At 40.5% G+C, this 22,719-nt stretch overlaps 1 protein-coding gene across 3 annotated transcripts in view; it reads left to right on the top strand.

Annotated features, from left to right (window-relative positions):
* Positions 1-21,823, top strand: part of dlg5a (discs, large homolog 5a (Drosophila)) — a 33,686-nt gene extending 11,863 nt beyond the window's left edge. The window contains exons 6-34 of one of the 3 annotated variants that reach the window (XM_067519130.1): positions 1,177-1,436; positions 1,540-1,852; positions 2,761-2,991; positions 3,293-3,477; positions 3,613-3,738; positions 4,742-4,874; positions 5,029-5,156; positions 5,240-5,415; positions 5,552-5,655; positions 6,785-6,877; positions 7,081-8,130; positions 8,638-8,758; positions 8,849-8,993; positions 9,283-9,383; positions 9,517-9,606; positions 10,192-10,360; positions 10,953-11,030; positions 13,203-13,365; positions 14,161-14,294; positions 14,958-15,122; positions 15,248-15,431; positions 16,125-16,273; positions 16,983-17,153; positions 17,373-17,563; positions 17,703-17,846; positions 18,196-18,323; positions 18,541-18,650; positions 19,117-19,226; positions 19,641-21,823. In XM_067519130.1, coding sequence (XP_067375231.1) covers positions 1,177-1,436; positions 1,540-1,852; positions 2,761-2,991; positions 3,293-3,477; positions 3,613-3,738; positions 4,742-4,874; positions 5,029-5,156; positions 5,240-5,415; positions 5,552-5,655; positions 6,785-6,877; positions 7,081-8,130; positions 8,638-8,758; positions 8,849-8,993; positions 9,283-9,383; positions 9,517-9,606; positions 10,192-10,360; positions 10,953-11,030; positions 13,203-13,365; positions 14,161-14,294; positions 14,958-15,122; positions 15,248-15,431; positions 16,125-16,273; positions 16,983-17,153; positions 17,373-17,563; positions 17,703-17,846; positions 18,196-18,323; positions 18,541-18,650; positions 19,117-19,226; positions 19,641-19,744 — 5,256 coding nt within the window. In that variant the 3' untranslated portion in view covers positions 19,745-21,823. Of the gene's footprint in view, positions 1-1,176; positions 1,437-1,539; positions 1,853-2,760; positions 2,992-3,292; positions 3,478-3,612; positions 3,739-4,741; positions 4,875-5,028; positions 5,157-5,239; positions 5,416-5,551; positions 5,656-6,784; positions 6,878-7,080; positions 8,131-8,637; positions 8,759-8,848; positions 8,994-9,282; positions 9,417-9,516; positions 9,607-10,191; positions 10,361-10,952; positions 11,031-13,202; positions 13,366-14,160; positions 14,295-14,957; positions 15,123-15,247; positions 15,432-16,124; positions 16,274-16,982; positions 17,154-17,372; positions 17,564-17,702; positions 17,847-18,195; positions 18,324-18,540; positions 18,651-19,116; positions 19,227-19,640 lie in introns of all 3 variants that reach the window. The other 2 variants (XM_067519121.1, XM_067519138.1) reach the window with 2 other exon arrangements.
* Positions 21,824-22,719: the final 896 nt, after the last annotated feature.

The raw sequence follows: 22,719 nt of genomic DNA, 5'->3' as shown, positions 1-22,719 counted from the left end.
AAGTGGGCCCCTGGGGATTTCATCTCTGTATTTTTTTTTATTGACAGGGTATTTAGGGAACCTTTTAAAATTTCATCCAATGAAATGTTTAAATTAAAATGAACACTGATTTGAATACATTCAAGGTTTTAAGGTTAAATTATATTGAGAATTAAAGAATCTATAACACTGTAAGATAGATATTTTTGGATTTGTTCTTGAGATTGTTATTGGATAAAACTTTATTCTAAAGGAGATGGCCATGTTTGATATGTTAATCGTGATCTGAATCTATCTATGATATATTTCTAGTTATTGAAGAATTTTTTTATTGATTGAAATTCATATTCTTCATAAAAGGAAATGAGTAGGTGATTTCGTCATAAGGCACAGATACCAGTTCATGGGACATCAGACTGCTTTTTATAAATTGGTTGGTTCTTTGCTTTGTGAGTCACACACAATTGTCCTTAAGTATTTTCATCTCTTTAACACCTGAAAGCAATCTTTTTGGGACATCACTCAAAGTTGCTTTGTGTCTTGTGTGTACTGAGTACTTTGTCCTGAACAGCACAAGGTTGCTGTGACTTGTATTTGACTATCATGCAGTACTGTCTCACACAGCACCCATGGGAACAATGCAGTGGTTAAGAGCACAGGGCAACCAAGCACAGGGAAATGCACACAAAGCATTTCTGAAAAGGGCAAGAACACAAGAGAAGGGCTTTGGCTTGGGCAAAGGGCACAGTGACCCATGTAGCTACAAGATCAGCACATATGCAGTGTGTGCTCTGTAGATGAGGTGAATGCAGCCCTCAGGTCAAAGTAGCTCTCACAGGAATCAAGAAGACAATATCAGCAAGACCTGCAGTAATGAGATACTCTGTTTCTCACAGAATTAGTAATATAGTCTGAAGGATACACTCTACATGTATAACAGCCATTTGGTTTTGGTACGTGCGTGCTTAAGTGCCATTACAGAAATGCATTGCACATGTAAAAGCCATTGTTTAAGCTGGCATTGGATTTGCTTGGACCATTAAAAATAGAACCTTGCTTACCCATTGATGCCATCTGCTGCTAAAGTGAGGCACAGCAAATAAAGACTTTTCACATTTAATTTGATGCCAACAATCAGTTGAACTCTTTCTCTAAATGTGCTACAACGTATGGTGTGATGTTTGTTTTCCTGGTCAGGTAATGAGAGAGAAAGGCTCATCAGAGGTGTTAAACAAACTGTATGACACAGCCATGGAGAAGCTTGACGGCGTAAAGAAGGAGTACGATGCCCTGAGCAAACGCTACAGTGAAAAGGTGGCAAATCACAACACAGACCTCAGCCGCCTAGAGCAGGTCGAGGAGGAGAATCGGCGACTACAGAAGCAGATGGATGCACTGCTCAAGCAGCACGACTCAGCCATGCAGTACCAGCAGCAGTACTCCACCTCGATCAGGAGGTAAAAGCCTCAACATCTGCCCATACATACAGAAAACAGGAATAAATGGAACAAACACATATATGTAATATTCAAATTCTCACTTCTTTCTCCATTCTCTCAGGTTTGATTCAGTGCAGCAGGAGCTAAACAAGTCATCAGCCCAAAATAAGGAGCTGCAGAGAGAGATGGAGCGCCTGCAGTCGGAGGTTACACGCTACAAGAACTTGCAGCTTAAGGCAGCCAAAGACTGCGAAAAGTACAAGGAGGAGAGGGACTCTGTGTTCAGTGAATATCGTCTCATCATGAGTGAGAGAGACCAGGTGATCAAAGAGCTGGACAAGTTGCAGACAGAGTTGGAGGCTGCCGAGGCCCGGCTGAAAAACACTTCTTCAGAGAGAGTGGTGGCCAGTGAGGAACTGGAGGCACTTAGACAGGTATCGGGATTCAAAATGTATCGAATCTACACAACCTTATGTATCTAAACGTATTATTTATGTTTAGATTAGTTAAGTACAGTTATGCACTCTTAATACAATATAATTAGATTATACAGCTCTGTCGCAAACATGAATTCTTTTTTTTTTTTGAGAACATCAAGCAGATATCTATTGGCAGCAGCAGTAGTTCTCTAAAGTTGAGATGTCAATGTTAGCTTTCACCTTTTACTTGGAGACGCCTGCCCGGGTGTTGGCTTTGTTCATCAACAAGCTAGAGTAATGGCAGCCATAGCAGGTGAAGACAACAAAATAATACCAAAGAAAGGTAGTCATGTTACTTCTGTGATCTAAAAATGTCGGACATCCCAGCTCCTCCCTCCTCCCCTTGCCTTTGTGTGTGTGCTTCACATTAAGAGCCCAATATGCAGCTACTATGGGCATGCGCACCTTTTTATTATTGTAGCTGCTCCTGGTGTTGTGCTTTACAACATTTAAAATATGTGAGAGTAAATAATGAGAACAATCTTGCTAGTGTTTTTGTTTTGTTTTTTATCAATATGTCCTTAGGGGAATAGCATATAGTTTTATTAAATCTGTTTTCTAATCATGTTTGTTTGGAGTTTATATGGACAAGAATTTGTTAAACTTTTGAATTGTAATGGACACAGAAGAGTTGAGATTACTTTTTTTGCTTAATGGAATCGACTGTTTGGACCTTACAGGCATTTTGCTCAAAAAGCTGGAAATGGGGAAACAACTAACCTGGCTTTGTCTAAAGCACTATTTTCACAAAGGGATATTTCAGAACAGTCTGGTTGACAAACAAGTTTCATCAGTATACACTGGTCTTCTTATGATTTTTGTTTTTCACAATGCATTAACATGGTGTTTTTTTTCTGTGACAGGAGTTAAACTCGTCGTTGGTGGACCGTGACAGGGCAATCTGCGAGAGGAACGAGCTGCTGGAGAAGTATTGCCACGAGGTGAAGGACAAGGCTGAGGCCCAGAAGGAGCTGAGCCAGGCCTGCAAGGACATTGAGACGGTCCGGGAGGAGAGGGACGTGGCCCGCAAGGAGAGGACAGAGGCCATCATTCAAAGGGATCAGCTGCTTCGAGAGTACTATCAGGCTAGACAGGTAACAACTGCTCTGGTTACTACTTTAGATTTGACATTATAAAGTTAAATGTTAGACACGTGATAAAGAGCTTAGTTGACCTGTCAGCTGGTGAATTACAGTGTCAGCAGACTAACCATTAAGCAGACCTCTTTCTGCACACTAGATGGCCCTCTTAGTCCTGCATGTCAAACGATATACTTTAAGACTTCAAAAAGAAGTTTGCTTTTGTATTTAAGTCACACACCTGGATAGTCTTTTGGAATATTTTATCACGCTTGTATAATGAATAATCTTATCTGTGTATTCTGAATGTTCTTAGAAACAAGACTCCGCCACCCTCGACATGGAACGGGCCAATAAAGAGATTGAGATGTTGAGGAAACAGTATGAAGCCATGTCCCAGGAGTTGAAGGAGGCAACACAGGAGGCTGAGGTTGCCAAATGTCGACGGGACTGGGCCTTTCAAGAGAGAGACAAAATTGTGGCAGAGAGGGAGAGTATAAGGTCAGTCTATTACTGTTAGATATTTTCTAGTCTTTGGCTAATGATTGCTTCTTCTAATGTAATATACCCTCTAATGTAATTTACCCTTTATTCTCACATACTTTGTCTCCCCACTTCTATTTACTGCTTCCTCAGAACACTGTGTGATAACCTGCGACGAGAAAGGGACCGAGCAGTCAGTGACCTGGCCGATGCCCTGCGTAATCTGGATGACATGAGGAAACAGAAGAACGATGCATTGCGCGAACTCAAAGAACTCAAGTGAGTCTTCACCGAGATTTTGAACCCTCTGTCATGATGAAAATAAAAGGAAAGGCTCATAGGAAACATTAAGAAAATGCCCCTGCAATTAATTGAACGCTCAACAACCTTCCCTTTACTCGGTCAGCTTTGTGTACCACACTGTCGTTTTCTCTACAAGGTTTTGCACTCAGTGTGTGGCAATGTATAAGCTGTAATATCCGCGTTTGGGGACAACACTGAGCTCAATTGTTTGTCTGGTGCCATTTCCACTTGCCCAGGTTAAAAGTGAAATCCCAAAAAGCATCACTGTTAGGGGCAAAGGGAGACATTGAGATTCAGGGAGGAAGAAAATTTCAATGCGTTAATACTGCATGCAAAGGTGCCCTCTGCTGGCTGAAGTGTGTATGACAATATCCTGCTAAAGTATGCAATATGCTTTGACTTTGAGAGTGTCTTCCTCTATTCTCTGTAAAGAACAATGTAAGATTGGGGATTTAAATCCACAGCTACCCTCAAGGCACTCCTCAGTAGGACACCATATATCTTACTGACAGGGGGCACTTTTATGGCATTCTATTTTTTTTTTTTGTCCTTTACGCTTATCCCTTGAATTCAGGGTCGCCACAGCGGATCATTGTCCGCATGTTGATTTGGCACAGTTTTTATGCTGAATGCCCTTCCTGATGCAACCCTCCCCAATTTCTACGGGGCTTGGACCGGCACTGCACAGCTGGGGATGGGAATGGACTGTTAGGGGTTCTAAAAATTTTACTCCCTAAACTACAAAACAGAAAGCGCCAAGTGTAAGAAAAAACATAAGGAAGGTTTTGAAAAGGCATAAAGACATGAGTCCAGTTCCACATAAAAAAGAAGGTCAGAATATGAATAGTTTCTGAATTGCTGCATGTTATGATGTGAGCCTAGACTAATTGTGTGTGTGTGGTTCTTTTCTTTCAGTTTTGTCCATTCGTCCTCAAGTGACTGGCCTTTGACTCTGTGTGTGTTGTCTTTCTTTGTTAAGGGAGAAGATGGAGAGCCAGCTGGAGAAGGAGGCCCGGTTCTGTCAGCTAATGGCCCACAGCTCTCACGACTCAGCCATCGACACAGACTCCCTGGAGTGGGAGACGGAGGTGGTGGAGTTTGAGAAAGACAGGGTAAGAGCAGTGCTCAGCTCCTATTACTGAGAGTGATTTGGTGACATACCAATGTCCTGAGAGCCGGTGGAACTTCCGAAACTCCCAAAACTCAATACTATTGAAATTAGTCAAAATGAATTATTTACTGACATTTCTATTATTGCCTTCACAGGATGACATGGATTTGAAGGCACTTGGATTTGATATTGCTGAGGGGGTAAATGATCCATATTTACCTGGAGATTGTGGAATATTTGTTACAAGGGTGGACAAAGGAAGTATCGCGGATGGAAGGTTAAGGTATGAGCTACCTCCAGAAGCTAATCTGTTTCTTTTTCTGGTCGGTTTATTAAATCCATCTATCTACCCCCTTGTGTTCCTAGAGTGAATGATTGGTTGTTGAAGATTAATGACATTGACCTGACCAATAAGGACAGAAAGCAGGTGGTGAAAGCTGTCCTTAATGGTGGGGGATTGATCAACATGGTGGTACGAAGAAGGAAGTCTCTGGGAGGAAGGCTCGTCACTCCTGTTCACATCAACCTTGCTGGACACAAAGGTATATTAGTCTGCTGACTTACCTGGCCTACTTATAAATACATTTGTATGTTTAGTCATGGCTGATAACTCTTAATTGCTTTAGTATTATTTTTAGTTTTCTTCTTAATCTGACAATTTTTCTTTCTGTATTTCAGACTGTGGAATTGGTCTGGAGAGTGGGGTGTTTGTCGCTGCCATAGTCCAGGGCAGTCCGGCAGCTAGAGAAGGTTCTCCCACAGTTGGAGACAGACTGATTGCTGTGAGTCATTGTCAGCTTCTACAAAATCCTCTTTTTTTCTTTTCTTTTTTCTCTTTTAATACTGATTTCCTCCACATCTGCCACACTATAGCTCTCAGAGGTTCCTTTGGTTTAATAATCTAGGTGGGATTAAGTTAAGTATATAAAGTAGAGGAAAGAAAGTCTGCTCCTTTTGATGAAATCCTCAGAAACTTGCAGCAGTAAAGGGCTAGGTGGAGCTATCTGTGCACATACAGCTCATTCTTAAGGAAATAAGTGAGAAACGGTATGCGCCAGAAATTGAACTATGCATAATCAGGCTCTATTTCTGAAAAATGACCTCTGGTAATCTGACAGTAGCAGCAGACATTTTTTACTCCTATGTTAGTTTAAACCTAAGCACCTATGCATTACCTTACAATCTCTGAGCTCTTTGCTATCTCTGCCCACCACTTAGCAGCATAGCGGTCTTCTCTAAGTAGCCAGGGAACTGATATCCCAGATGATGGCTCAGCTGTAACCATGATTAGCAATGGTAAGTGTAGATGATGTGATAAAAGATGCTAATAGTGGATGAGTATCATATTTTATCATGCCCTTGTGGATGTTAATCCCATTAGTGCATCAGGTTATATATAACTTAGTAAATGCTTAATAGTCCATAGTGCTGAATCTGTAATGAAATATCCATTGGAAGCAATTGAATGTCAGTTGGTGAAAACAATCGCTCAGAGGATGTCTGTTTCTTTTTCCCCCTTGATATAAAATATCAAAATTGTTCTAGGTTATAGTAAAATTCCCCACTTTTCCTTTTAATATCCCTGGACATTGGTGTAATCTTTGGGCCTATTGTTATGGAAATGTGTGGGTTGCTATTTGAGGGTTCTTCAAGCTGGCCTGGGCTGGACTCGATTTCTTGTGGTTCCATTCCCTGTAGCCGAGTGAGACACATGTTAAGCCCCAGGCCCTCCCACCTTTACGTGATATGCCACCTGTCTGTGTTTCTACTATAGGCATGAGTCTGTTTTGAAAATGCAAAGACTTCCAAGACTTTTACACACACTTGAGAGAAATATCAAAAACACTAATGGGCACTGCTTGAGTTTTGAAGAAGCTGTCCTCATTTCCTGTGTCTTTTTCTACTCCCCAGATAAATGGCATTGCTCTGGATAACAAATCTGTGACAGAATGTGAGGCTCTGTTGAGGAGCTGCAGGGACTCTCTTAGCCTCTCTCTCATGAAGGTTGGCTTTTTACATTAAGCTTTCGGGGTTCCTTTTCTACTTCACCTAAACTGGAACTATTCAAGAGTTTTCTTTATACTTTTTATTTCCTATATAGCAATTTTTAAATTTTACCTGTTCAGTTTAGAAAACCAAATTATCTGATGTATTACCAACTATTTTTGTGACCTATCAAAAAGTATGTTTATCTGTCCTCCCCACAGTTCTTCCCTCACAGTACATCAGGTCAGAACATTTTTGAGAGTTTGCGGGACTCATCAGAGAAATCCAATGGGCGCATTCACCTGACAGAGGTTCACTCCCGGAACAGCCGCAACCTCAAACGCAACAGCTCAACACAGACTGACATTTTCTGCCCTGATGTTGGAAACACCAGTGCAAGTAGCATCTCTGGAGAGAGGAGGAAGGTCAGAGGTGAGTCGGATGAGGTGTACGGAGACATCAGCAAGCCATTCTCTCCAAGTTCCCTCCATGCCACTAGCCTTCGTCCAGGCTCTGACTTGGGCATCGGCCGCTATGGGCCCAGTGCTTTCCAAGAGTGTTGTACCTACACAAAGGCACCTTCCTCTTTGCCTTTTGAGCCCGTCTCTCCCTCGGACTGCATCACAATGGAGACGACCCTGGAGAAGAAGCACGGTGGGGGCATATGGCCCAAGATGATGGTGGGAGGTATGTCAGTTGCACCAGACAATACCAGTCCAATAACAGCAGCAGCCCAGCTCTCCATCTTCAAATCGCCTAAGCAGAGGAAGTCCATCTTTGATCCAGACACTTTCAAACGCCCTGAAACGCCTTCCTCTAAGATGGAGTACATGGCGGCCAGTCAGATTGCAGCCGTAGCTGCTGCAGCTTCTTCCCATTCCCCACAGCCTTCCAAGACAGAGTCCCTCTCCTCCTCATCCACCCCTACCCCAACCCCTCCAACCCCACCCACACGCAGTGACTCTTTTAAGTTCAAACACAAACATCAAAGCAGCTCTGCCTCTGACTGCACGATCACTTCAGATGGTAAGGGGGAGGCTGTCATCTCCATGGCAGCAGGAGAAAGCAGGGACAGGAGTGAACGGGAAAGAGACAGGAATGGTAATCACTACTTCCTTGATGGCAAGGTCCTGACCTCAAGGAAGTCATGTGACGAGGACATTGGCAGAACTAGAGGGGAGGAGCCAGAGGTGAAGAGACCACGCCCCAAATCTGCCCCCGCCCTCCGACGCAGGATGACACCCCAGACCATCACTCTCCCCACCTTCCAAGTGAGTCTTTATAGAATCTCAAAAGTGGACCCAGGATTTTTATATTGTGCATTTCCTGCCAAAATCTTTTCCCTAAAAAGGTTCTTAAAAATGAATGAGAACATGATGCATATTGTAGAGATCTGTTTCAAAAATTGTAAAAGAGACCAACATTCAAAATTTTGTGTGTCAAAGCAACCGGTCGGTAATAGAATTTACAGCTCAATCAGAAATGTTCCTCTTGGAATTTTTTCAATTACTTAGCAAGTCTAACTGATTGATGTTTCTGCACTGGGACACTCAACCAACCCATGATCTGAGTCAGTGCCTGAGGTGCCTGGCTACCTCTTCAGACCCTGAAGCACACAGGAGGACGGACACAGTGGGGATAAATGTTCGTTTTACTGTTGTGGGATGATTTTTTATGATACTTGTCTCCAGCACCGAGTAGAGAACAGTTCCCAAGATATAATGGTGTTTTTTTACCCTGCAGGGAAAACGGTGTTAATTTTCTGTCATTCATCACAGAGCTACTCTAATGATGAGCATTCACCAGAGCCCAGGGACATGCTACGTTCCTCCCCCAGTCGCTCCCATAGGCATAGCGTCGGCTTTGTCCCAACTGTCTACAATGGCACCTTACCTTCTAGTGAGTTTCTCTAATGCTTACAAAACACATGCATATAATAATCAAAGATTTTCCTGTCTTCAACATAGTAATATGTCTGTGCTCTGTAAGACTCAGCTCACCGAGGACTGTCTCCTTGCCCTGCTGTGACTGCTGTGATGAGGAATCCAGTGTACACTGTGCGCAGTCACCGTGTTCATACCAGCAACTGTCCATCTGTCTCCTCTCAGATTTGTCACCAGCACACCCACACCAGGTTAACTCCTTTTCACTTTCACGCCCTTTTCTATATATATAATTGTTTTATATTGGTGGTTTGTTAAGAGTTTGCTCAATTTCTTTCTGATGGGGCCTATTATGATGACTAATATATAATATAATATAATATTTAAATTAGAATATTCCCCAAAGGCATAATCACATTAGCTCAGCCCATCAGTTTAATTAAATCTGAACTGTGAAATATTTTGCACATTTAAATAATTTCATAACAATTGTATTCATACTTGTATCTGCTTTTCCAACACTTGTTTTGGTCTGCGCAGCCCACAACACCAGGGTCGTCTGAGCCTAGACCTGAGCCAGCAGAAGCGGGCGACTGACTACTCTGAATCCTCATCGTCACGCAGCAGCAGAGCCTCACACGGTACAAACTCACTGCCCTCCAGCGCACGGCTCGGTCAGTCTGACACGCATGCACATACGCATAAAGATCACAGACTCCCTTTCTCTTTTCAGGTATTATTTCACAGCTTTCATTCCTGTATCATCTCTACCAGGTTCTGCCAATAATGTCCAGTACCGCACAGAGAGGATCAAAATCCCTTCCACCCCTCGCTACCCCCGATCCATGCTGGGGTCAGACAGAGGTACTGTGCTCACTATTAAAAACAAACTTCACACAGAATTAAATATGCTTATTAAAACACAAACACAAGCCTATCTGAGTTGTAAGCTCAGTGTCATAAAATTCTTTATTTCATCCTAAATATATCCAGTTTTGATTATTAGTATAAGCTTGTCAGCATGTTTGGACCTTAAGTCTCTTTAGCTTTCAGTCAGCACACATTCTAACAGTTTTATCTCTTACGCTCAAAGTTTTATTATGTCTTGAGTGGTTAGTTCAGAAAGAAAGATGATGTGTAATTTATGACCTGTATACCCAAACCACCTCCTTGGCTGACAATGAACAAATGTAAAAACACATACAACATGTTTCCACACTTAAAAAAAAAAAAAACTATCAGTGTTATATCTGTTTATTTTTTTGTAATATCTTTGTACAGTGTGAAATGTCAGTTTCTATGGATTTCTATGGATGTAGGACTAGAGACAAATCGTTTACAGTCTTTTATTAAAGCTCTATGTATCAGTTGTGTGTTCTTTGAAGTGTTTTTTCATGTGAAATATACATGTTACACTGTCTTTTTCTGGTACCCTTCACCTAAATCCAGGCTCCCTCTCACACTCCGAGTGTAGCAGTCCTAGTCTCATTACACCTCCACAGTCACCACTCAACCTGGAGACTTCCTCGTTTGCCAGCAGTCAATCACAAGGCTCCATTTCCACTTTACCACGAATCTCAGTCAGCCCTGTGCCAATAGGGGAGCGCAGGAAAGACAGGTATGCAAGTAATAATAATTTAAACAGACAAAAATCTGCTGACCAGCTGAATGAGATGTCTGCATATTAGCTTGTTGACATATTTTTTTTAACCAATTTCCTTACCTGGCATTTGAAGTATACATTGCATGAATAACCTGCTAAGAATATTAATCAGATGATTGTTATTGGTGTCAACTTGAATATTGCGTCCTGTAATAGGACAGGGAAACTGAGAAAATTGACCATGATTAGAAGGATCACTTCAGAATGGTCCACGTGTACCTTCAGGGATCCTCCCAAGCTATCTCAAAAGGTGTTGCCAAGCAACAGTTCCGTCATGGTCAGAGCTGTACTGTCCCTCATTCACATTCAGATCCTCAAATCCTATTAAAACTCATAAATTTTATGAAAGTCTGTTTTCTCTTCCCACAAAAGAAGAACGGATCTGCTGTTGTGTTGCGATGTTATTTTATTCTTGCCACCCACATTTCTGTCCCATTTGTGCATAGCTGACACTCACTCTTTTACACTGTTACTGTCTGTGGATGATATCTGTCCTCCATTCTACTCTTTATTTTCCTTTTCCCTTTCTATAACCTTCCACTTCCAGATCTCTTTACCGTAACCGATCATTTTTAAGGATTCCTCTGGCTGCAAGGCCGAGGTTCTCCTCTCTCAGGAGCCTAAGGTTTGTTTTTTCTCACAGTGCTACAGTCAAGGGAATGCCCCCTCTCACCCTGCCCCCAAGTTCACATTCACATGCTTCAGTGCAACTGGGTAGATAAAATAGAGGAGCGCAAAAGTATTTTGCAGTTTACAAATGCACTATGTGGAATGCCAAAGGAGATTTTGTGACGGTTTTTACCCAGTCCGGTTTGCATGCATGAGTATATGATTTGTGCCTAAGGAAACCAAAAGCCCTGATTATCTGTACTTCAAAGTTTAACAGTCATGTTTATAGGTTTTCACTCGACTTCCTCCATGTCAGCAAATTCCACTTGAAAATCCATCTGAAATACTGCATGCAGTATCCATACCCTATGCTGACAACATGTTCAATTTGCATGTGTGTATTTTATCCCAAAGCCAAGCAATTATTTAGTCTGCAGAATGTACAGTTGTTTCAGAAAATATTCACACCCCTTTACTTTTTGCACCTTTTTATGAGATTGTAAATGTCTGTAAGTTGATAAAATACTCCCTGTACAGGTCGCCAGTCTATCTCGGGGATGGCACTGAGAGTCATATAGAGACAGACAGCCATTCACACTCACATTCACACCTATGGATAATTTAGAGTCACCAGTTAACCTCACATGCATGTCTTTATACTGTGGGCAGAAACCAGAGTACCCAGAGGAAACCCAAGTAAACACAGGGACAACATGTTAACTTCACATTGAAAGGCCACGGTCGGCCGCTAACCACCTCAGCACCGTGAAACATGTTTTGAGAAATATTAGTAAATTCATTGAAACTCAAAAACTTAAATCTCATCCTTTATTAAATTATTCAGACATTTTGCTGTTGTCAGGTTTATCTTGTTTGCTTTAATTACCCTGAGATGTGACGAGAACTTGATTAGAAAGCACTTGTGGCAAACCAAATGGGTTGGACATAGTTTAGAAGGGCACACACCTGTTTATAAATGATGAAGCATGGTAATGACAGGATTATGAAGGTGCTTGTCTGTGGCACTTTGAGACTGAGTTGAGGTATGAATAATGAAAACAACCTCTTCCACAGTGCACATAAACTGAGACTGGGGTAATGACTTACTTTTTATAATAACAATAATCCCAAACTTGATATCTTTCATCCATTTCAAATTAAATGTACAATGCAGTAAAATGTCCAAGAAGTAAAGGGTTTCAAATACTTTTTGAAGCAATTGTGTGTTGTGCAATGATAGTATTATTCAACCTCAAGCCTCTAGGCTTTGTCTTGTTTGTACATCACCACTCTGTTTACCCCTGTCTCTGGCTGCTAATTCATTCCTCTTATCGTCCTTTATGGAATTGTATGCCATCGCCAAAGCCAACTTGTTAAGAAGATACAAGTTCATGCAAATCTCTTTCATATGAAGGAATTTCTCCTGCTTGTGCTTTCTGCAAGCCAACCAAAGGGTGATATTCTAAAAAGATGGTCAATTTACAGGCCTGGGGAGAAATTTCTACTCAGATTTTCTTTAAAATAAACATTTCTTTGTATTCAATTTTTGTTTGTTTTTACCAAATAAAATTTGAGGTAAACAGTTACAATAAAAACGTTATTGCTATGTAATTATCTAAATTTCCATATAAACCTAAAATATGGTGGCCTTCAAGTTAAAATTATGAACACAATCAACCCTAACTCAGCTATTGACATAAACAAAAGCTAATCCGAATCAGTTACCAAACCTGGATTCCATTCAGTGATCATTCAGATTTGGAAGTGTGAGTTTGACTTACAAAAACAAACTGTTTTAAACTCACAAGATGCAGCTGCTGACATGAACCATGGCTCACAAAGAAAGATTTATGACTATTTATGATTAAAAAAAAATTAGTGATTTTCATACATCTGTAAACAATTGGAAAGTAATCTCCAAGAATTTGGGTACTTCATCAGACAATTCAGTACTTCATCAGTGGCAGTCAGTATGACTGCCACTCACTACAAGTAGACACCCAGCAAAGATGACTCCAAAGGTACAACAAAGAAAGCTAGAATAGCAAGAAACTCTCCAGAGCTGTAAACAAATTGGTCAGACCAACTGTGAAAATATAACCTCATCATTTACCTTCCCAACTTTCTCATGTGTAGAAGACTTTTTAACTATTTTACTGTGATGTTATTCATTCCTTTTTCGCACCAGGCCATATTTGGAGGAACCACGCAATGTCATTGTTCACAAAGGTGCAGAGCCTCTGGGGATTTCCATCGTCAGTGGAGAAAATGGTGGAATCTTTGTCTCTAAAGTTACCGGAGGTAGCATCGCTCATCAAGCAGGATTGGAGTATGGAGACCAATTGCTGGAGGTATGAGCAACCTACTGTATGTTAAAATAGTTATAGCTTCAAGCAGAAAGCATGCAATGCAGGACCATTCTTACTGATATATTGCTCAAATGGCTGAAAAAGCTGCAGGGCAGGGTCTGATTAGCGTCAACAATGCAGGTGTGCTGCAAAGATTTGGCCGTAAGATGCCAATGCCCCACTGTTTGTTGATGTGCCATACTAAACATGTATTCTGTATGGGTTCACTTCCTGGAAGGCTGGATTCATTAGTGTTATCACAGGTGTTCCCAATATTTAAATTCTTGCTGAAATGCATACACTGAAAGGGTGTGTAAGCTGAAATACTGATAAAAATATCACATCAAGTGGGGACCTTCCACTACACAGTATCTTTTAGTAATTAAATACAATGGAAGGCAGATGTGCACCTCAACAGTAGCAAAGAAACATCTCAGCTTGTAGGTCTGTTCAGTGTAACTATGATGTGTTGTGAATAAGTGCATGCATCATGTAGATATCATAAATATGTATTTGAGATTTTACATAACTAAAATTAAGCATGCATTGCTTTAGCAGTTATGAATACAAATAGAAGTGCTGATATTGCAATGGAAGTAACGACTGTCCTGGTCAGAACATAGTGTACACAATTTTTTTTAAGCCTAAAAAAATTACTCTAAACCCAATCTGCTGTCAAGTTTCATGAAAATCTTCTCAACCAAGTGCTATTAATGACTTGAAACCCTTCATTGAGCACATGCTCTGCCATATCTCTCTTAAAACTCTTTCATAATTACACTCTGGTTCTCTCATCAGTATAATGGGATTAACTTGCGGAATGCTACAGAGCAGCAAGCTCGTCTTATCATCGGCCAGCAGTGTGACACCATAACCATTATGGCCCAGTACAACCCGCACATGTACCAGCTGGGCAACCATTCTCGATCCAGGTAACACGATGTTGTTTGAAGATTTTTGTTTGTTTGTTTTGTGTGGATTTTCATTTTCAGTTCTAAATTCGATTCCTAAGTGTGTTACTTGGATGATTCCTGACTTGGTTAAAGGAAATGGACAAGAATTAATTTCTCTAGTTTTTTATATGGCCAGATATTCTAAAAGTCCATTTTTAGATCATTGGCAGGTTTTGAGCAATAAGACCAGATGATGAATAGTTGTTTATTTTATTGTATTTTCTTATTTCCAACAAAATTTGTACTCAAAAATCTCACCTACATATCATCGACATATTACAGTGGAAAAATAGACTTGCTTACAAATGGTACATTTACCTCAAATGAGGTAAATCTTTTCATCCTTTCATTTTGGCATTTTAGTGAGTCATCAAAAACAATCAAAACATCCTGTTTTATCTTTTTACTTGCCACCAACAGCTGAATAGGGTTTAACTAAAGCAAGACAGACTGTTTGGTTAATATTAGGAATAGTTTAAGTAAAACAACAGCAGCACAGGTTCTACTACTTTTGAATTTAAATATTATAAAAACTGTGGATGATTCACCTGTTTGACATACTCAAACGATACAGTGATAGATAACACATTAGAGTAAGTCCTCTACATTATTTTGACTACTTTTTATTATTTATTGGTGCAGCTCCCGGCTAGAGCCGGTCAGTACTCAGCCAACTCCCCAGGGAAGTGGGGCCGCCACCCCCGACAATCACTCCACCATTGATACACTCAGTGAACAGGATGAGGGCACGCTCACTCCCTCCTCCAAGCAGACCACACCCACTACCAGCCCCCGCAATTTCATCCGGTAAATATGTAAACAACTATTAATACTGTATAAGGACAGTACGCTGTGGATAAGAAAAATTATTGTTTACTTTCAAACAATTACACTATTGCGCTGTCACTAACTGATTACTTGTTTTCTTTCAGAATGCCATCTGATGGCAGCAGGAAGGTGGGTGAGCCACGGCTCGTGACGGTGCATAGGCCTGGGGTTGAGGTGGGAGTCACACTCTGCGGAGGGAACCTACGAGGTGTTTACATTGAAAGCCTGGATGAGGACAGTCCTGCCAGGGGCCCTGATGGGCTCCTTTCTGGGGACCTCATCCTAGAGGTTTGAATTTGAATATTTAGACACACAACCTATTTTGTTATGTATGTATGTAGTTCTGCACATAATGCATAAACTCATCAGCTACTTTGTAAACTGAGAGCTTTTGCCAATTTCACATAAAGCAGTATTTTTGTTAGTAAAGATATATATATATATATAGGTGTAATATCAGTTATCTTAGCTAAGCTCTTATAGGATGTTTGCCGTCTTATGACTCTTAATGTTTTGTGTGTGGTCGTAACTCGAGTACTAAAAGTCACTGGTATTTCTTTTGTTCCTATCTGTCATTGCTTTCATTGATCCTCTCGCTGTCTGATTTCTTTCTCATTCTCCACTTGTGATCTGTCAGAGCATAGCTAACTCATAATAGAGAATTCCTGGCATGCTCCTACTTAGCGCTCTGCCACAATTAGCCCACTGTCTGAATTTCCATGCAGCTTTGTCATCAGGCCGCACACTCTGTCCTTCAATTTCCCATCCTGTTTGTTTTCTTCATCCATACATGATTTAAATCAGTACCGCAACTCTTTAATACAGCTGAAAGCTTGGAAAAGTGTTTGTTTACTAGTGGAAACTTCCTCTGCATTGCTAATAATTTTACAAATGAGTAAATGTAAATACCAATTTGCTTTTTTGTTATTTATTTCATTTTTAATGATGTTGTTTTTCCATTCTTATTACCTTGTCTTTTAGTATAACTCGGTGAATATGAAGAATAAGACAGCAGAAGAGGTGTACGTTGAGATGCTGAAGCCTGCAGAGACAGTCACATTCAAGGTGCACCATCGGCCAGATGACTTCAATATGCTCAAAGATGTTCCAGGAGATGGCTTTTATATTAGGTACATGTCTATAGACGCACATTACACATCCACAAAGATCAATGCTGGACATTTTATGAGTTCTGCTCTACAAAAAGGACCACACTAATTTTGGTTAAGCAGCCTCATCACTGTTCATAAAGCTATATATAGTGCCACAACACGAGTGGCCCTTGGAGAAGCTGAAAACTTTCTTGATAATGTCGCAGATCCACCGTGTGACTGCAGTTAAGCTAATGACAACACATCTTACCTAATCTCTCTACTAACTACACACCATGCCCAGCAACACATCTATTGTAATGTTCTTTTTGGTTTTACTAACAAAACACTGTACTGTAAATGAATGGAAAATAAAGCACTAAAATAGTTATGTTTTATTGTTGATAGTTTGGGGCATTCTGCCACAGCTGCCACAGTCACTTGTCATATAGGGAAGTGGACTTGTGAGGTCATCCGCAGTAAATACTCTCAGCCTGCCTGGCTGTTACAGATGGGCTGCTCCATAATGACTTACAAGGCACCAACAGGAGTTAAACAAGATAGTAGATAAACTGTCACTAAACATCCTGTCTTACCCTTTTTCCTCCAAGTCTTATATTATCATCATACCTATCTCGTCTGATACGTCATCTCCGCTCTTACTTTATCAACTTTAAGCTCCTTTGCTCCCTCGTCCTGCCCTACTCTTTATTACTCCCTATTTATCTTTGTCTCTCCTTCCCGCCAGAGCACTTTACGACCGGGTAGGGGAGGCTGAGGGGGACCTCAGTTTTAAGAAGGATGACATCCTGTATGTGGATGAGTCTTTACCAAAGGGCAGCTTTGGGACATGGATGGCCTGGCAGCTAGACGAGAACGCACAGAAGATCCAGAGGGGCCAGATCCCCAGCAAATACATGTGGGTTGAGAATGCAGCGCACACTTGCACACATTCAGTTTTGAGCTGGTGGAGAGTTTGTAACAGCTGTGCCAACAATCTGCCATACTGCTATAATGTAGAATTAATATGTAATGACATCTAATGAATATCTATACACTGATGCCCACACTGCCTTTTTGTTTCTGTTTTTTTTTTTTTTTTTTTTTTTTTTTTGGTTAATTTATATGTGTGGTGTAGGATGGACCAAGAGTTTTATCGCAGATACAGTGTGACAGAAATAAAGGAAGATTCCAGTAAGACTCTCTCTGCAGCAGCCCGCAGATCCTTCTTCAGAAGGAAACAGAAACACAAACGCAGCAGCTCCAAAGACAGCAAAGAGATGGTGGCCCTTGACACCATTAGCACAGACTCCATTCCCTTCTTTGATGGTGAGAAGAAAGGTTTCAATGTTTTTCCATGTTTTTATTTTTTATTTACTTTTTTTGTGGGGGGGGGTTACAAAGAAGAAAACCTTTGCAGAAGAGGATGTTTGACCTGTGTGTTTGACCTGTGTGTTCTTTTTGTCAGACTGTGTGAGCCTGGCATACCAGCGTGTCCAGAAGGTGGAGTGCACTTCTCCCAGACCAGTGCTCATTCTTGGGCCACTCACTGATCCTGTCAAGGAGATGCTAGTCAAAGAGTCTCCTGGGAAGTTCTGCAGATGTTTACTGGGTGAGTTCATCTCATCCAGATGTTTGGCGCTCTAACAAATGGGGGTTTGCGGCTCAGTTGGTGGAGCAACGATCTTCGAACCCCAGGGTTTGGTGGTTCGGTTCCTCTTTCCTCCTGGCCACGTGGAATTGTCCTTAGAGAAGCCACAATAAAGCCCCTGTAGCGGTGCAATCATCTCTGCAGCAGTCCAACCACAATTTCTTCATTGATAATCAATATATCAGAGAAACAAATAGGGATTTGACATGACATGAAAATAAGACTATATGGTTAAAGAAATAGGATATTTGATTTGGATGATTATAGAAGCTTTGCCCAGTTTTATTTACTCTTTCTTTTATGCCTGCAGAGGTCATGAAGGCTTCCCAGCAAGCCATCGAGCGAGGGGTCAAAGATTGCCTCTTCATAGACTACAAGCGCAGGAGTGGCCATTTTGATGTGACCACTGTTGCTTGCATTAAGGAAATAACAGACAAGGTATTAGTCTGTCCTTTTTTTCTCATCAGGTTTTACCATAGAATACAAAGCAGCTTCTATTCTATTTGTCTTTAATCTGTGTTTGCACAAGATAACTATTTTAGTGCAAATAAAGGAAACCAGAAAATGTTTATCTTTCTCATACCTGTCCAAACAACATGTTGAATTAGAGGTGATGTTCTGTTTTCTTTTTTTTTTCTTTTTTTTTGGGTTACAGGGCTGCCACTGTTTGCTTGATATTGCTCCACATGCCATCGAAAGGCTCCACAGTGTTCACATTTATCCAATTGTTGTCTTTGTTCGCTACAAAAACGCCAAGCAGATCAAGTAAGGAGCATCCTGTTTTATAACGCTAATTAGATTCTTTGAGTGTTGTGCAAAATGTTTGGCTGGTACAGTCTACAGTACAGATAAGCCCTCACACTCTCTGTCCCACCGTGAACCTTTTGCTGTGTCTGTAAAAGCACCCGTCCTCTATTACACACTTGCATTATGCCAAACAGCTGTTGTAACATGGGTGTTTTTCCCTTCTTTTTAAAATCAATTCTATCAGTGAGACTGTTGTATTTTTATTTTTATTACTTGTTTAATGTCACAAATGCTTACCAGAATTCCTCTTACATTGTTGTCATATATTTAAAAAAATGTTTGCAATCCCTGCTCAATCTAATTTATAACAGATTTACAGATAGTTAGGCCTTTTACTGGCAAAATAATAAATTAACTGAGCAGGTTCCTAATCTTTTTTTTTTTTTTTTTTAAGTTTTTCTTTCTATAACTTCTTTTGTCACAGGGAGCAGAAAGATTCGGTTTATCTGCGGGACAAAGTCTCTCAGAAACATTCCAAGGAGCAATTTGAAAGTGCACAGAAGATAGAGCAAGAGTACAGCAAATTCTTCACAGGTTGGTATGCACCAAAAGAAACCAGATACACCACAGATAGTGACAATTATTTGTTTAAAACATACAGTCCTTCAGAAATGTGTTCCCTCTGTTTTTAGTCAGCCCGTTGGGGCGACTGTGGCGCAGGAGGTAGAGCGGTCGTCCACCAATCCTCCCAGTTGCTGGTTCGATCCCCAGCTCCTCCAGTCACATGTCGAAGTGTCCTTGAGCAAGACACTGAACCCCAACTTAGTTGCTCCGGGTGAGCGTTGGCCAGCTACATAGAAGCTCCCCCATCTGTGTGTGTGTGTGTGTGTGTGTGTGTGTGTGTGTGAATTGGTGAATGAAAAGCAGTGGAAAGCGCTTTGAGTCACAATAGGTAGAAAAGCGCTATATACATGGAGACCATTTACCCCTTTTTTTTTTTTTTTGCAGGTATTGTTCAAGGGGGCACCCTTCCTTACATTTGCACTCAAATCATGACTATAGTTGATCAAGAACAAAGTAAAGTCCTGTGGACCCCACTTGGCTGCCCCTAGAGGAGACCAGCTGCCACTACAGCAAGCTGCGGCTTTCATCTCCATTCCCCAAACACTAAGTAAACCTTTCACACTACACCGATAGGTACACAATTGTGAGCTAGTTATGTAAATTATTGATATTTTTTTATTTTGTCTTTGTTAATGATTATAATCAGAGCCTCCTTTATTTCTGATGTACTCCAGAGCAGGTTAGTAGCACTGGATCTTAACATTTATGTTAATTCAGTCTTCCTTAAGGGTTTCTGGTGGTGTACTTGTAATGCTGCAAGCGTCCGTTTACAGTCTAAAGATGTGTCTGATTATTGGTGTTCAATATTTGCTTGAATGCGTGTCCCCCTCCCCCCCGCCCCCAATGTACACAAACCTCAACACTAATGAAGTTCAGCAACCCCCTGGTCCACCTGTATATTCAAATGATATTTGTGGTTTCCCTACATTTATGCACCCATTCAACGATGACTGACAACTAATTGTGTGTGTTTGTTTTTGTGCGTGACTGTGTGTAAGAGAGAAAACAGCACTCTGACTGTTGTTCACAATTGTACTGACAATTTCAGATGAGTTGAATCGTGGTTGTTTGTGAATATGATGCTATAGAAATGGAATGCCAGGATCACACATCACACACCTCATTGTGTTTCATCCCTGAAGCATCAAACCTCTGAAATTATGTAGCTGTGGTGTTACTGATCCCGACTGGCAGCAGTGACGGCCACGAAAACTCAAAACACATTGATGTTTGCTCTATGCATTGTGTTTCTATAGTAGCTGGGTGTGTGGACAGTTTTTGGGCCTTTCGGAAGTGCCTTCGGAGAAGAAGCCGGATCTGAAACCAGCCCCTGGTCTCTTAGCTAGACCTTCGAGAAAATTCTTTAAAGTTTATTTCAAGATTAAACTTATCATTTCACTCGCCGCTGACTAAAGGATCTAGAGGCTGATTTGAGACCAGATACAGTGTAGAGCGTAAGACAATGGTGAGGTTTTGAGGGTAGGCCGAAGCAGCGGCCAACGGGTTAACTCCTCAGAATGCACTCCAGGGCTAGACAGACCACTGTGTATCGTTCTCTTTAACATATATTTAACAACAATATAGAGTACAACATATTCCAGTATGCAGATACATCTAAAAATAAGTAAATAAATAAATATATCTATATAAAAATATATATATTACATGTATTTTCACTAGGTCATAAGCCTAGGATTGTCTGGGGGCGAAATCATGTCTTAGCAGGTATTTGCATGTTTTGTTTTTTTGTTTTGTTTCGTTTCTGTTTTTTTTTTTTGTGGTTGGTTGTCAGTCAATTATTGATGTACTCATAAAAAAGACACTATGAAGCAAAATTGCAGGGTAATATCTTAAAGGATTTTCCTCTGATCTGTTTAAATGTTAGTAACTTTTCATTGTTATTGTTATTTAATTGTTTTTTTTTATTATTAAGGAGGCAAAAAATATGGATGAAAATTTTCTGCCCTTCCTTCAAACCATATCCTGTACCTTATTGTGCCAAAATCCACTAAAGCAACTTTATCCTTCTATTTCTGTTTTGCACTTGTTTATCTGTGAACCTTAAACATGTAACTGTTGCTAGGTTTCCAGTAGACTTTTCATAGGTACTATAATTTCTACTGTAACTAGTTCAAGTTTTTATGTATCACATCAGTTCCTTACATTTCATTGATTGCCTTTTATTCTTGATTAGGAAAAAAAGGATCACTTCTTATTTGAATTATTAAAAAGGGATCTATTCTTGCACAGTTTTTCAAAAGATTGTCCACGAGTTTGACTATTGGGCTAAAAAGTAAACAGAGGCAAATTGTAATCTTACTATTTTTCTGAGTAGATAGCATGGGTAAGAGGTGAGTGCAGGATACAACATGAAATTGTTGTATTTTTAGAAAGAATCTAGATAAAAGGTACTGATTTAACTTTTCTTTTATTAAAGGAATGTGATTTGTATGTTAAAACATTAACATGAGAATAAAACTCATTTTCTGTATCACAACATGAACTCAGTCTGAGTTTGTATTAGCTTTTGAAAAAATTTCTGCTCTTTCAATAAACTCTTCCCTCTACCTAAAGTGCAATATTTTGTGACCGCCTTGTCTACCGCCTTATTTTTTATTTACACAAGTTTTGTGATTAATATTTAAGATTTTCTAAGATGGTATTCTTATATTTATTTCTTAGATGTTTGATAAATGGAGCCCCAAACTAAGGAATTTGACAAACAGATATACATTTTCCTGGAAGGTAGATTTTATTTGTTCAGCTTTCTGTAAGTTAATTTCTGTGCAGTTGGAAAACCTCTAGCTACACTAGATCTTGTTGGTTGATTGGACACCTGTAGTTTGAGCTTGTTCCCTCCCAGTACTGCATCTGGAATCCTGTGGTCTTCTAGCCAATGATGTCACATTGGGTGATGACCCTCCAAGTGCCTCTCAAGTTCACATGGGCAAAAAGGTAACGGCAAGAAAAGTGGGTTCACTTGATCCTTTCCAGAAAATGTCGCTTAATGTTTTGGTCACTAATGACCTTGCACTACATTATGCTGTGGGTGACCTTATTCTTTAAGTTGTCCATATGCTGTCTTGCCTGTTAGAAAGGAGTAGGGTCTCCAGCCCTCATTCTGGGGTGTGTTTCAAAGCAGCAGATGACCCCTCAAGTGAATTGACAAGTGTAAAGTGTGGAAGTGAAGAATCTTTGTAATCCACACCGGCAAGCATTGCCTTTCCCAGTCTATGTCAAATCTTATGGTCAAAGTGAGGAGACATGTTTCTCTCTTTGCAGAATCTCTAATTCATGGGGTGAATTCATCCAGTTTGGACTTCAGCTTGTTCTCCAGCATCTCCAAATGCCCTGTGGGATTACCACCTGTCCACTCTCATGTTAATTTCACCTGTCGACTATAAGACCCTCTGGCAAAGGTGGCCCACAGGAGCCACTTCCCCAACAGCTGGCCAATCATGGG

Source organism: Channa argus, chromosome 1, assembly GCF_033026475.1.
Source record: "Channa argus isolate prfri chromosome 1, Channa argus male v1.0, whole genome shotgun sequence".
NCBI lineage: Eukaryota > Metazoa > Chordata > Actinopteri > Anabantiformes > Channidae > Channa > Channa argus.
This window is presented reverse-complemented; position numbering and strand designations above follow the sequence as displayed.